The sequence below is a fragment of the Notamacropus eugenii genome, chromosome 3 (genome assembly GCF_028372415.1).
Source record: "Notamacropus eugenii isolate mMacEug1 chromosome 3, mMacEug1.pri_v2, whole genome shotgun sequence".
In the NCBI taxonomy this organism is placed as follows: domain Eukaryota; kingdom Metazoa; phylum Chordata; class Mammalia; order Diprotodontia; family Macropodidae; genus Notamacropus; species Notamacropus eugenii.
Genome location: NC_092874.1, coordinates 377,885,034 through 377,898,295, shown reverse-complemented (window position 1 = coordinate 377,898,295; position 13,262 = coordinate 377,885,034). Strand labels below are relative to the sequence as shown.

The window sequence follows — 13,262 nt, the reverse complement described above, 5'->3', positions numbered from 1 at the left end:
CTCGAGGGCGGGGGTAAAGGCGTGACAAGCGGGAAGAGCGGACCAATAAATGAGGAAATGCTGCGCAAGCGCAGTATCTTCCGCCGCGAATATGAGCGGTCTCCTCACTACTACCAATAAAGAGGAGGGTGGAGTTACCGGGACAGGGGCAAGGCGGCATGGAGACGGTTGCCATGGTACGTGGTCGTTTCACCAATCAAGGAGAAGAGGATGGGCTGCTGGGTAAGAAAGCGTTCCGGAGGCAGGAGGCGGTTCTAAATGAGTCTCTGACCAATAGGAGAAGAAAGCAGACAAATTTAGCTACGTGCCCTCCCACTCGTCGGCGCCTGCGCGCTTTGGAGGCATTCGATGCGACATCCGGTGACGTACATCATGGCGGCGTTCGGCCGAACCTGGGACAGGTGAGGGGTCTCCTGAGACCGTCGGGGGCCAGGACCGGAGGAAGGAGGCCGCCGGCCACCTGGGCAGCTGCCTGGAGAAACTGAATCCTCCCTGGGAGGAGGTAGGTAGGAAGGAGCCGGGAAGGAGCCGGGCCTCCCCGCCCCCACTGGGATCCTGAGCCTCCCCGGGCCCCGCCTCTCCCTCAGGTGAAGGGGGAGCCGCCTCTGGTCGCCCTCCTCCTTTCCAGCCATGTCTGGGGCCGGCAACAAGCGCGCAGCCGGGGATGGGGGCTCGGGCCCCTCGGAGAAGAAGCAGAATCGGGAGGAGAAGACCACGACCACCCTTATCGAGCCCATCCGCCTGGGAGGCATCTCCTCCACGGTCAGTGCGGCCCCTCCCCCCTGCTGCGCACCCTTACCCCGCTTCCCACGCCTCACCCCCGCCATCCCCCCCAGACCCACTGTATTTGGAACCCTGACCGTGGCCAAGTCAGTTATGTGCCCTCGGAGCTTCAGGGTGCTCTGTAAAGCGAGGTTAACTCACAAGGAAAGCCCCCGCGTTGTCCTCATTTAGGTAATTGGACCTATCCAAGTCTGATCTCATCCTCCCGAGAAGAGATCACAGTCTGTCTACCCGTCTCTCATCTTTTCCAGTTCTTGTCTCTGACTTTATGTAAACGTTCTGCGGGGAAACCTGCCCAAAACACTGAAGGTCTGCTTGTTCCTTGAGTGTTTGGGGAGAGCCACTGTGGCACTCCAGCTGTCCCTCTGTTATCCTTCCAACCCAGTAGAGACTCACTCACTTTTATGGCTAGATGTTTTTTGTTGATATGTTTTCACTAATATTTTTAATGCTTTGTTGATAGAAGGCTAGACTTTGAGTCAGGAAGACATGGTTCAGAATCTCGCCTCTGATACAAGTCACAATTTCTCTAGCCTCACTTTCCCCTTGTGGGAAATTTGTAATGCCCACTTTGCAAGACTGTTACGTAGTTTAAAAGATCATATGTAAAGCACTTTACAAACTGTCGGGTGCTGTTTAAATTCGGTTGTCAATATTAGGGGCCCCCTTGTTAGAAGTTACAATGAGATTTTGACTCACCATACTTTCTATGGGGCCTTGCTTTCCATTTCTCTTTTTCTTAACATTTTATTACAGCCTTTCTCACTTTTTTCTTATGTTCTTTTACTCACTCTGCCTTCTACAGGAGGAGATGGACCTGAAAGTGCTACAGTTCAAGAACAAAAAGTTGGCAGAGCGACTGGAACAACGACAGGCGTGTGAAGATGAATTGAGGGAGCGAATTGAAAAGCTAGAAAAGCGCCAGGCCACCGATGATGCTACATTGCTCATTGTCAACCGCTATTGGGCCCAGGTATGTCTCCATCAACCATGATTCCTGCCTTTTTGCCTAAGTTTAGCTAGTCCAGAACCCTAGAATCAATCCCCTTCCCTCTTCTAGGCTATGCGTCTTCATTTTCTTGTTCCTTCTACCTCAGACCCTGCGCCAGTCCCCAGTTTTTTCTTCCTTGAAATCTTTTTAAACTTCTGCTTCAGAGTTTTCATCGTCCCCCTTTGGGGAAAGGTATTTTTGCCATTGAAGCCTCCAGAAAAGTCATGTTCTCTTGTGACACCCTCACAGCTGGATGAAACTGTAGAGGTTCTACTCCGACGGCATGAGGGACGAGGAGAATTACTATCTAGGATAGAGGAACCAGGAGCTCAAGATGGCACTGAACTTGATGGGACCCCTCTGCCTGAACCAGGAACCACAGACAGAAGAGGTGAGACCAGCAGGGGAGAGATAGTGAAAAATTGTGGAGAAAGTGATAAGCAGAGTGGAGACTGTACAGGTTTTAAAGTGACATATAAATGTTAGTTATCAATAAAAAGCCCATTTGTTAGGAGTTATGGTAGGGTTTTGATTCACCTCACTACACTTTCTGCAAGATCCTGCTTCTCATTTCTCCTTTTCATTATTGCTCTTCACACCCTATTGCATACCCATGTCAAATATAACAATCTTATTTGGATCTCTGTTTCAGATCTTCCCACCCTCCAGCTTCGGCCCCCCCTGAGCGAGCCAGCTTTGGCTTTTGTGGCAGCCCTGGGGGCCAGCAGTAGCGAAGAGGTAGAACTTCAGCTCCAGGGCCGAATGGAGTTCTCCAAGGCAGCAGTGTCCAGAGTAGTTGAGGCCTCAGACCGACTGCATCGTCGAGTAGAAGAACTGTGCCATCGAGTCCACAGCAGAGGTGAACCCAGGAGCACTCAGCCCCTTCCCTGTTCAGAACTGAGGCATATCAGCTTTTATTTGACTGCAGATGCCCATAGCAGACCTATTTATTACACATGTTCCCCAGTTCCTTCTAGGAACCTTTAGTTTGTCATGTAATTTCCTGCTGCTAGCTTTTTCTTCTGGTTGCCATTGTCCTCTCATTGGTCCCTACCTTTCCAGGGGAGTGTGAGTCCCTCGGAGAAGGACTTAGAGCTTTAACCAGGGAACTTGGACAAGACAACAGGCGACTACAGGACTTGACCACCCAACTGCAGGAAAAGCACCACCGAATCTCTCTGGAAGTAAGACTGCTGACATGGGGCACTTGGATGAATGTGGGAAGGAGATAAGAGAACACTCAGCCCACCCCTTGCTACTTCACCTCCACAGTACTCAGAACTCCAAGACAAAGTGACATCAGCAGAGACCAAGGTGCTGGAGATGGAGACGTCCGTGGAGGATCTGCAGTGGGACATCGAGAAGCTGCGCAAGCGGGAGCAGAAACTCAATAAGCATCTAGCTGAGGCTCTGGAGCAGGTGGGGATGGGGAGAGGACACAGGGAAGACCAGGGAGCCGGCTTCTGAACTCCCGTGATTCTGGTTCTTTTTGTTCCAGCTCAACTCAGGCTACTACGTATCGGGGAGCTCAGGGAGTTTCCAAGGGGGCCAAATCACACTCAGCATGCAAAAGGTGAGCGACTAGTCTTCCGAATATATCCCCATCACTGCCTTAGAACCACACTCTCTTAAGGTCCTTGAAATTCCTCCCCCTCTCTGAGCTCCCATCTTGGTTGTCTATCTCTGCTCGCTTATACCTTTCTCTTCCTTTATCTTGCTGCCCTGGCCCAGTTTGAGATGCTGAATGCTGAGCTAGAAGAGAACCAGGAGTTGGCCAATAGCCGCATGGCAGAGTTAGAAAAGCTTCAGGCAGAGCTACAGGGCGCTGTGCGGAGCAATGAACGGCTCAAGGTGAGGGGTGGGTCGGGGAGCAGAGAATAATTCAAAGGAAGAGGTCACTTCTAAAAACTGGGGAAGGATTTGGACCAACCAATGCAGAACTTTATTATTCTGTTACCCTTTTCAACTCCCAGGTGGCCCTTCGGAGCCTGCCTGAAGAGGTGGTAAGAGAGACTGGTGAGTACCGACTGCTCCAGGCTCAGTTCTCTCTGCTGTACAATGAATCCTTGCAAGTGAAGACCCAGCTAGATGAGGCACGGGGGCTACTTCTGGCTACCAAGAACTCCCATCTCAGGCACATTGAGCACATGGAGGTAAGGGAGTACAGTCATGATAGGTTTGTTATCTGTTCCCAATCCCTAAATCATCTTATCTTCCTTCTACTATCTCCCAGGAAAGACCCAGGGCATCATTTACAGTGGAGATCCTGTGATGTAGCATAGTATTTGGGAGAGTGGGAAAGGGAAAGGAAAGAAGCAGAGCCAGCATTCTAATGCATATCACCCAATTCCATTCTAAATATAGGGAAAAAAAGACTAGTGTGAACAGGGGGTTTGTATAGTTGTTACAGGTTTGTAATTAGGCATCAATAGTTTTCTGTCCCTGAGGTGCTGCTTTTAATTCAGTATACTTTTCTTAAATGTAGACACATCTCTTTCCTCAGGGAGAAGGGGAGATGTTTGGAGAGGAGAAGATGAAGTAGGATTGTGGCTTATTTTTATTTTATTTATCATTTCTTGGTGGAACCAGTACCATTGTGCAATAAGAGATATCTTTTATTCTCCTTTTCCTATCAGGAAAGAAGTAAAAGTGCATTCTGCCTAAACTCTGTCGCATAACAGGGAATGTGGTTGTATTGTCTTTTGAAGGAAAGAGAGAAATGGGGTCATGACATCTTTAGGGCTTAGCCTAGGCCTAGGACAATGTGTATTCTAAAGAGCAGTGGATTCAGGGTTAGGAAACTTGGTTTTCCAGTACTGGGTAGGAAGAGTCGATGAGAGGCATGTTCCTTCTTTGGCCTCTACCTCCTAATTTCTGTGCTCTTGACCGTGGGCAGAGTGATGAGCTGAGCCTGCAAAAGAAGCTTCGAACTGAAGTGATTCAGCTAGAGGACACATTAGCGCAGGTGCGCAAAGAGTATGAGATGCTTCGAATCGAATTTGAGCAGAACCTGGCAGCCAACGAGCAGGCAGGTAAGGGATGCTGGAGGTGAAGGGCATCCATGGTCTCATCGGGGTGAACCTCATTCTTGAGACTGTACTGTAAAGACCAGTGGACTTAAAGTCAAGAAGCCTGGTTTTTCTAGTTCACCTCTGTTGTCTATGACATCCTGTTTCACCTTCTGGGGCTCCATTTCCTCTTCTGAAATGGTGACAAAGTAGGGCTCTCACTCCCCCTCAGAGGTTTTGGAGAATCACCTAATTCAAATATGTACGAAAGGGGTTTGTTATGCCTTTCAGTTCATTTTTTTTCCCCAGAAATTTAATTGATTTTCAGTTTTCAACAATCACTTCCATAAATTCCAAATTTTCTCCCTCTCCCTCCCCAAGACTGCATGCAGTCTTATGTGGGCTCTACACATACATTCTTATTAAACACATTTTCACATTAGTCATCTTACACAGAATTAAAATGAATGGGAGAAACCATGAGAAAAACAAAACAAAACATAAAGGAAAAAATAGTCACTTCATTCTGCATTCCAACTCCATAGTTCTTTCTCTGGATGTGGATGGCATTTTAAATCGTGAGTCCTTTGAAAATGTTTTAGGTCCTTGTATTGCTGTGAAAGGCTAAGTCTTATCAGAAATAGTCCTCACACACTATGGCTGTTTCTGTGTATAATGTTCTCCTGGTTTTGCCCACTTCACTCAGCATCAGTTTATATACATCTTTTCAGGTTTTTCTGAAGTCTGCCTGTTTGTCATTTCTTACAGCACAATAGTATTCCTTTACATTCATATGCCACAACTTGTTTAGCCATTCCACAATTGATGGGTATCCCTTTGATTTCCATTTCTTGACCACCACAAAGAGAGCTGCTATAAATATTTTTGTACATGTGGGTCCTTTTCCCATTTTTTTGATCTCTTTGTGATACAGGCCTAAAAGTGTTATTGCTGGGTCAAAGGGTATGCACATTTTTATAACCCTTTGGGCATAGTTCCAAACTGCTCTCCAGAATGGTTGAAAGTGTTCTTTAAGAACCATAAAGTACATACCAATGTCTCATAGTAGTTTCCCAGCATTCTGTACTTTTATAACTCCTTCTTCACCACTTTGAGGGGAAGTGAAAACCTAAATGTGTGATACAAGTGAGCTTCTGTTGTCACCCTTAAGTTCCCTCTACCCACCTTTGCCCTTAGGGCCCATTAACCGGGAGATGCGCCACCTGATCAGCAGCCTGCAAAATCACAACCACCAGCTAAAGGGCGATGCACAGCGGTATAAGAGGAAGCTGAGAGAGGTGCAGGCGGAGATTGGCAAGGTCAGGGACTTGGCTGAGACTACACCAATGGGGCAAGTCACTTGACCTTTCTGAGAGTTTTTCATCATCTATAAAACAGAGATGATTCATTACTCACAGAATGGTTGCAAGGAAAGCACTTTGTGATTATAAAATTGTTTTTGGAATGTGATGTATTATTGAGATGTGGGGTAAGCATAGTGCCTGGTACATACCATAGGCACTGGAGAATTGTTTATGGTATCGTGATTTTGTAGATGGGGCTAGCAAAGTATTGCTTAGAAGTCTGTGGGCTGGAATATGTGGCAGGGTGGGCTGGAAAGTCTTAAATGAACCAGGCTTTGATGAGAGTGTTCAGTGCTGCCAAGGACCTCATAACCCTGACATTTCTTTCTGGGTTCTCATAGCTCCGGGCACAGACTCTCGGCTCAGGCCCTTCAGCCCCATCCCAGACTGCCTCTGAGGATCAGGGATCAGGAGGAGGGGGAACGTTGGCCCCCATGAAAGAAGAGGAGAATTCTGGGTCAGGGCCAGCTGCTCTCCAGGAGGTCAAAAAAGAGTCCATCTCAACCCCAGTAACTCCCACAGCCAGCGTGGTGAAGAAAGAAGAGCCCCCTTTTGAAGAGGAGGTGCCTCTTACTCAGGCCCAAACCCCACACCCTACACCCCAAACTCCTGCTTCCAGGAGCCGGGAGACTGAGCCTCGAGGTAAACGAGAACCCCGGGACCGTGAAGGGCCAGGTTCTGGGACCCCAACATCCTCTTCCTCAAGGGGAGATCGAGACAAGGCCAAGGCTGAGGAGAGCAAGAGAAAAGAATCAGAATTACTCAAGGGACTTCGAGGGGAACTCAAGTGAGAACCAGCCTCAACCCCTCACCTAGTTATCCCAAGTCCTCTCTTCCCCCTGTCCCTTACCCTCTTCCTTATCGTTTTTGTCTACATTTGTTCTGTCACATTTATCAGCTGAAAGGCAAATAAATTTGCACAATTGAAGAACTGTAGTGCTCAGAGTGCTGGTTCTGGGTTCTAGTTCTGGTTCCATCACTCACTGTATGACTCTGAGTAAGTCATCTCCCCACTCTAGGCCACATTTCCCACATCTACCAATTGAGGGGAAGTTGGAGGATATGGTCTTTTCCAGCTCTCGTAGTCACTATGATATTTCAAGTACCACAGATGGCTTCAGTCCCTGCTTGGCATGTGTTGTACCTATTGCTTGTTCCTTCCTTATGACCTCCCCCTTTTGCCCTTCCTTCTGATCTCCACCACATTGTGGTTTCTTCCTCTGACCTCCTTTTCCTCCCTGCCTTCTCACAAAATCTACTTTTTTCTCCAACTTGGCTTCTTCCCTGCCCAGGAAGGCCCAAGAAAGTCAGAAGGAGATGAAACTGCTTCTGGACATGTACAAGTCTGCCCCCAAGGAGCAGAGGGACAAGGTGCAGCTCATGGCTGCAGAACGCAAGGCCAAGGCTGAGGTGATAGAGACTGGGGAGCACGTGGGGTTGGGGAGCTCCTGCCAACCAGGGAGAGAGATGGGAGGGAGGGATGTGGATTAAAGTGAGGATGATCGATTTCAAGCCATTCTGTCCTCTGGGGAGAGAGAAGAAGGCCTTTTTCAGGATCAGTGCAGCATCAGCAACATTTTGTGAGTCTCTCTTGTTTCAGCTTAGAAACATTGTGATTTGACAGCCAAAAAAGCTTATGAGACCTCAGGCTGTGTGAGTAGCAGCATAACATAGAGAACTGTGGCTGTCCTAATCTTGGTGTTCATTTGTGGACCCCATGCTGAGGTGTGTCCATAGGCAGGCAACCAGCGTGGTGAGAAGACTTAAAACCATAGCATGTAAGGACCAGTAGGAGGAACTATGGGTTATCCTAGAGCACTGAATACTTAGAGAGGACAGATAATGGCTTCTCATCTTCAAAAAGCTATAATATAGAAGAGAGAGAATATTCTGTTTGACCTCATGGGACGCTCATTTAGAAATTGTATTCACATATTTTGCAAACTTGTTAAAATTAGAGCAGTCCAGTATTAGAGTAAGCAGTAGCCTGTGAGTTTTCCATCACTTGAGGTCTTCAGTCAGTGGCTGGATAAATCACTTGTTAGAAATATGGCAGAGGGATTTTTATTTCAGGCAGGGGCAACACAAGGCAATGTCTGAGACCTATTCCAATTCTGAGATTGAGTAATGATTCCAAGGAGGTAGTGGTAGCAGCAGCAGGAGGAGATAAAGGAGAAGTGACTGCAGTGAGAAAGATTCTTTTTAGCCTCCAGGAAGGCAGAAAGACAGACTTGTTGATGGGGTAGACTGTGCTTGGGCTGGAGAAGAAGGGGCATGGGAATGGCTTCTGGGATGGAGGGATGCGGCTAGAGTAAGCAGCCAAGGCTATCATGGTCAAGCGAGATAAAGACAGTAGGGTCAGTCATGGGACTGTCCTGAGAACAGATGGTCTCACCTCGGTTCTGAAGTATATCTGAGAAAGAGCAAGAAGAAAGAACTCAGGCAGGTCAGGAGTGACAGCCACTTCTGGGATTCAGGTTGGGGTGAGTTACATTATCTACAAAAGGAAAAAGCCAGTGGTAGTGGAAGGGACAGGCCAGACTTAGTCCCCATACCTGCCACAGGTAGATGAGCTTCGGGGCCGCATCCGGGATTTGGAGGAGAAGGAAAGGAAAGAGAGTAAGAAGTTGGCAGATGAGGACGCTCTTCGAAGGATCCGGTTGGCAGAGGAACAGATTGATCACCTGCAGCGCAAACTCGGGGCCACCAAGCAGGTATGGAGGCCAAGTTGTCTATTTGTTCCTCATCTCCCTATGCCTCCTCCCCCTTACTCCCACCAACCCCAGATGTGTTCCCCCAGGAGGAGGAGGCACTGCTTTCCGAGATGGATGTGACTGGTCAGGCTTTTGAGGACATGCAGGAGCAGAATGGTCGCCTTATACAACAGCTGCGGGAAAAGGATGATGCCAACTTTAAGCTCATGTCAGAGAGAATCAAGTCCAACCAGATACATAAGCTGCTCCGGGAAGAGAAGGATGAGCTGGGGGAGCAAGTCCTGGGCCTCAAGTCTCAGGTGCAGGCACTGGCCAGGGGGTAAAGAGGGGGGCCACAAGTGAGGCAAAGAAGTCAGCAAGCACTCAGGTGCCGTCATCCCCTCATACTCTAGGTGGATGCTCAGCTTTTGGTGGTACAGAAACTAGAAGAGAAGGAACGAGTTCTTCAGGGCAGCCTGGGGAGTGTAGAAAAGGAGCTAACCCTACGGAGCCAAGCCCTGGAGCTTAATAAGAGGAAGGTGAGAGCATGGGCTGGGTGAGTAGACATTCCAGAGTTCCCCTGGCCCCGCCTCCCCCTCCATTCATTCACCATTTGCCTTCTGACCTTTAGGCAGTGGAAGCAGCACAGCTGGCTGAGGACCTCAAGGTGCAACTGGAACATGTGCAGAGCCGGCTTCGGGAAATCCAGCCCTGCCTGGCCGAGAGCCGAGCAGCTCGAGAGAAGGAGAGTTTCAACCTCAAGAGGGCCCAAGTGAGGACAGAGATAGGGAAGGAGATGGGGACTCAGACTGATGATGTCAGGAGCAAGGGTTCTAGGTACTGATCTTTGATGATCTTACCCTAGGAGGACATTTCTCGACTTCGGCGGAAGCTGGAGAAGCAGAAGAAAGTAGAGGTCTATGCCGATGCTGATGAGATTCTACAGGAGGAGATAAAGGAATACAAGGTGAACAGGCAGGGTGGGATTGAATGGGACAGGGCAGGGCAGGTCCAGAAGTTCTAACTAAGTGAAAGGATGAGAGACTTTGGGCATGGGGGAAGGTAAAAACACAGTGGTGGACTAACTAAGCTATGCCTTCTTCATGCCCTGTGCCAGGCCCGGTTGACCTGCCCCTGCTGTAATACCCGGAAGAAAGATGCTGTTCTCACCAAGTGCTTTCATGTCTTCTGCTTTGAGTGTGTGCGGGGCCGCTACGAGGCGCGCCAGAGAAAATGCCCAAAGTGTAATGCTGCTTTTGGGGCTCATGACTTCCACCGTGTCTATATTAGCTGAGACAACCTGCATCCAGATTCCCCAACTTCTACAATCTCTTGGTTGAGCTACAGGGTTGGAGGACCAAGGCCTGCATGGTTTCCATGGTGCTGTCAACTGAGCCTAGACCTCAGGAGTCATGCCTCCAAGCCTCTCTTCCTTTCTGCTTTGGAACTTAGCCATCCAGCCCTCAAACACTTCACCCATTTGGCATGTGTGAGTTTATCCAGTCACACCCTCAGATCTTGATTTTTCTGGTTCAGAACCCAGGCATCCTGACCCCCAAACTCACTTCCAAGATTGAACTCTCCTGGTGAAAACACCCTCCGCTCTGGTCTGTCACAGAAGTGGCTCACTTTGGAAGAGGTTGCCTTTCTCCATGTGGCCTTATCTGGACCCAGATTGGCCAGGGAAGGTGATTCTGTAGTCAGGTCTGCCTGAGCTTAGTGTGGACTTGCCCCTCTGAAGGCTGATTTGGGGGAGAAGAGTTATTTTCTGCCACATTATTCTCAATCCACAGGGAAAGTTGTTCTGATTCTGGTCTGTAGCCAGGCCTCATCCATAGGTTTTTCTTCTCCCTCCGTCCCCTTTCCCTTGTTGCCTCATTTCCAAAAGCTCTCTGGCATTCATCCCCTTGGGGCTGTTTCTCTTTATTGATCAACCTGGCTTCCTAGGAAATTTCCTTTCTCTTTAACAGGATGAATCAGGAGGCATTACAACCTCAGTCTCATTCCCAGAGTAAGATTTCCCATGTTAACCTCCACCTTGAGGAGCCCCCCAATGTATTTGTAACTGCTTCTGGATCAGGGGCTGGCCCCTCCAGGTGCTGAGCAGGGATGGGCATTGAGGGAGGTCATCTCATTTTCTTGGGGCTGTTGGGTGACCCATGAAGGAAGGTGTGCTGTCTCTCTCTCCCTCTCTCCCTCTCTCCCTTTCTCCCTCTCTCCCTCTCTCCCTCCCTCTCTCCTCTCTCTCCCCTCTTTCTCCCCCCTTTCTTTCCTCTCTCCCCTTCACCCCTCCCCCCTCTCTCTCTCCCCCTCCTCCCCTCTCCCCTCTCTCTCCCTCCCTCCCTTTCTCTCTCCCCCCTCTCCCCGTGTCTCTCTCTCCCCTTGCCCCTCTCTTCCTCTCCCCCCCCACCTCTCTCTCTTTCTCTTTTGCTCTCTCTTCTTTCTCTTGCTCTCCCTTTCTTTTCTCTGTAAGGAGCTGACAAATTCCTCTCAACCTGGTGCACCTGGGTCTTTCTACCCTGGGGCCTGTATTACTGGATGAGGCTGGGACTACATCCTTAGGTCAGGAGGAGGATCTCTCTCAGAATGGTGAGGGGCTCTGGGATCCAGTGCAACTGAAACTGCCCCACTGGCAAAGCCTTGGCTCCCTTTGTGACAAGGGTCAGGTGTTCCACTGCTCTGCATTTTCTAGAATCCCTGTGCCCAGGAGCTTTGATCCACTGTGCATTTGCTATCTAGACCCCATTTGTCTCTCCTTCCAAAGTTCTAGCCTTCAGCTCCATCCTTCTTGGGTGTCCTGTCGGATCTGGGAGGCCCGTATGCTAGAGATGGAGCCGAGTCTTCAGAGCTGGAGGACTTTAGGTTAGTTCGCCCCTTGGGCTTTCCCTGAGCCCCCTCATCTCAGAGCCCCAGTTTCCCCAGGTCCTCTGCTTCCATCTGATGATCACAAATGGAACAGGAAGTAGTTCTTAGAGGGAAGAGAGGAAGAAGTTACTAGAGAAATCTAAAGACAATACCATAGCTGAAAAGATTTTCCAGTAACAGATTTTCACATCTAATTATTCTTCTTCATGTCCAGCTTCCATCTTCATCCTTCTCTAGTCTATACCTCTCCCACCAACATATCTCATGGCTTCATTACCAAGGAGAGACAAGATTCATTTTCAAGTTTTCATGTGCTTGGACCCAGATGTCCTGTGTGACCCAGATTTCTTGTATGGCTGGTATTTGTTGTGAAGAATAAACAAACCTTTCCCTGAAGATCATATTGATATGAGTGATTCAGACACGGTCCATTTTAATAGTCTGTCCAGGCCCTAGGAGCTCCTTATCCTTCTCTTCTCCAAACTCAAACCAATTCTTTTCATCTTAGTCCATGCAAAGTGTACTGGACCAAGAGCCCAGAAGTGTAAGAGTTAACAGAGCCAAAACTGGAAGAGTGTGCTTTAGACAAATCCCTTAAGCAGAGTTTCTGGGCTTGTTCCCTCCCCTAGATAATTTATAGACCTGACCAACAACTATTGATTCTGTGTCCTCATGCTTTTCATTTGGATGGCCATCACCCTAATGCAGCCCATCTCACAATTGGACTATTGTAAGGGCCTCCTAGTTGGCCTTCCCACCTCCAGTCTCTTCCCATCTCTCACAGGGCTGCCCACATAATCTTGGAAAGGCAAAGGATCAGGCCACTCAGATGCTCTCCCAGTTAACTCTCCTGAGGTGCCCCACTAAGTGCAATTAATTGTGCTCGATGCTGGAAATAATGTGACAAGTATGCCCAGAAGTATTCTACAACGTGGTTAGTGATGATGGCAAAGGAGAGAACCAGACAGAGTCCTCCAGGAACGCAGAAGGCCAAGAATATCTTTGGCTGGAGTAACACGAGAAAGCTTTGTGAAGGCAGTAACATCTGAGCTGAGCGGTGAAAGGCAGCCCTGATTAGGAGAAAGGGGCAAGTGTGAGGGCTATCCCTAACAACTGAGTGATTGAATATGAAGGGGAAGGGGGGAGTCAAGTTAGGAAATGAAGCTGGGTTTTGGCTGTGGTGGTGATTATTTTAGTTTCGACGAGATGGGCTAGGTGTGCCAATAGGGAGGTGTCCATTAGATAGATGGTAATGTGGGAGTGGGTCAGGGGCAAGTTTATTAGGAAGATTTGGGAATCCTCTGCCTTTGGGAGTAAAGGAAAGCATCAGAGAAGAAAGTATAGAAAGAAAAGAAAAGAGGGCCTAGGACAAACGATTAGGAGATACACCCCAGACTCCCCACCCTGGCGTTCAGGGTCCTGTATGTTTGTAAACACTTCACCTTGGTCCTTTATGCATTCCAACCAAAGTAACACTCACCCTCTTTGTATCTTTGCTCATTTTCTCTGTACCTGGAATTCCTTACCATCTCTACCTATTGACAATGTCCTATTCCAT

General features: G+C 48.7%; 1 protein-coding gene across 3 annotated transcripts; it reads left to right on the top strand.

Annotated features, from left to right (window-relative positions):
* The first annotated feature begins 44 nt into the window (after positions 1-44).
* RNF40 (ring finger protein 40) lies at positions 45-12,100 on the top strand. 3 transcript variants are annotated; one of them, XM_072597545.1, is made up of 21 exons: positions 45-176; positions 278-502; positions 629-762; positions 1,589-1,756; positions 2,024-2,165; positions 2,427-2,633; positions 2,837-2,958; positions 3,047-3,193; positions 3,273-3,347; positions 3,506-3,625; positions 3,748-3,927; positions 4,671-4,806; positions 5,980-6,101; positions 6,488-6,933; positions 7,439-7,556; positions 8,711-8,860; positions 8,947-9,159; positions 9,253-9,378; positions 9,471-9,611; positions 9,705-9,806; positions 9,957-12,100. In XM_072597545.1, exons 3-21 carry the CDS (start codon positions 631-633, stop codon positions 10,131-10,133), a joined length of 3,024 nt encoding a protein of 1,007 aa, XP_072453646.1. In that variant the 5' UTR covers positions 45-176; positions 278-502; positions 629-630; the 3' UTR covers positions 10,134-12,100. The 3 variants fall into 3 exon arrangements, with proteins under 3 accessions (XP_072453646.1, XP_072453647.1, XP_072453644.1); XM_072597543.1 differs by lacking the exon at positions 45-176 and having other exon boundaries at positions 331-502; positions 588-762; XM_072597546.1 differs by lacking the exons at positions 45-176; positions 629-762 and having other exon boundaries at positions 325-502.
* Positions 12,101-13,262: the final 1,162 nt, after the last annotated feature.

Bases quoted from the DNA above. Each gene is read 5' to 3' on its own strand.
- RNF40 (XM_072597545.1), top strand. From the start codon at position 631: ATGTCTGGGGCCGGCAACAAGCGCGCAGCCGGGGATGGGGGCTCGGGC. The intron at 2,634-2,836 runs GTGAACCCAGGA...CTACCTTTCCAG, and splicing joins CCATCGAGTCCACAGCAGAG to GGGAGTGTGAGTCCCTCGGA. The intron at 4,807-5,979 runs GTAAGGGATGCT...CTTTGCCCTTAG, and splicing joins GGCAGCCAACGAGCAGGCAG to GGCCCATTAACCGGGAGATG.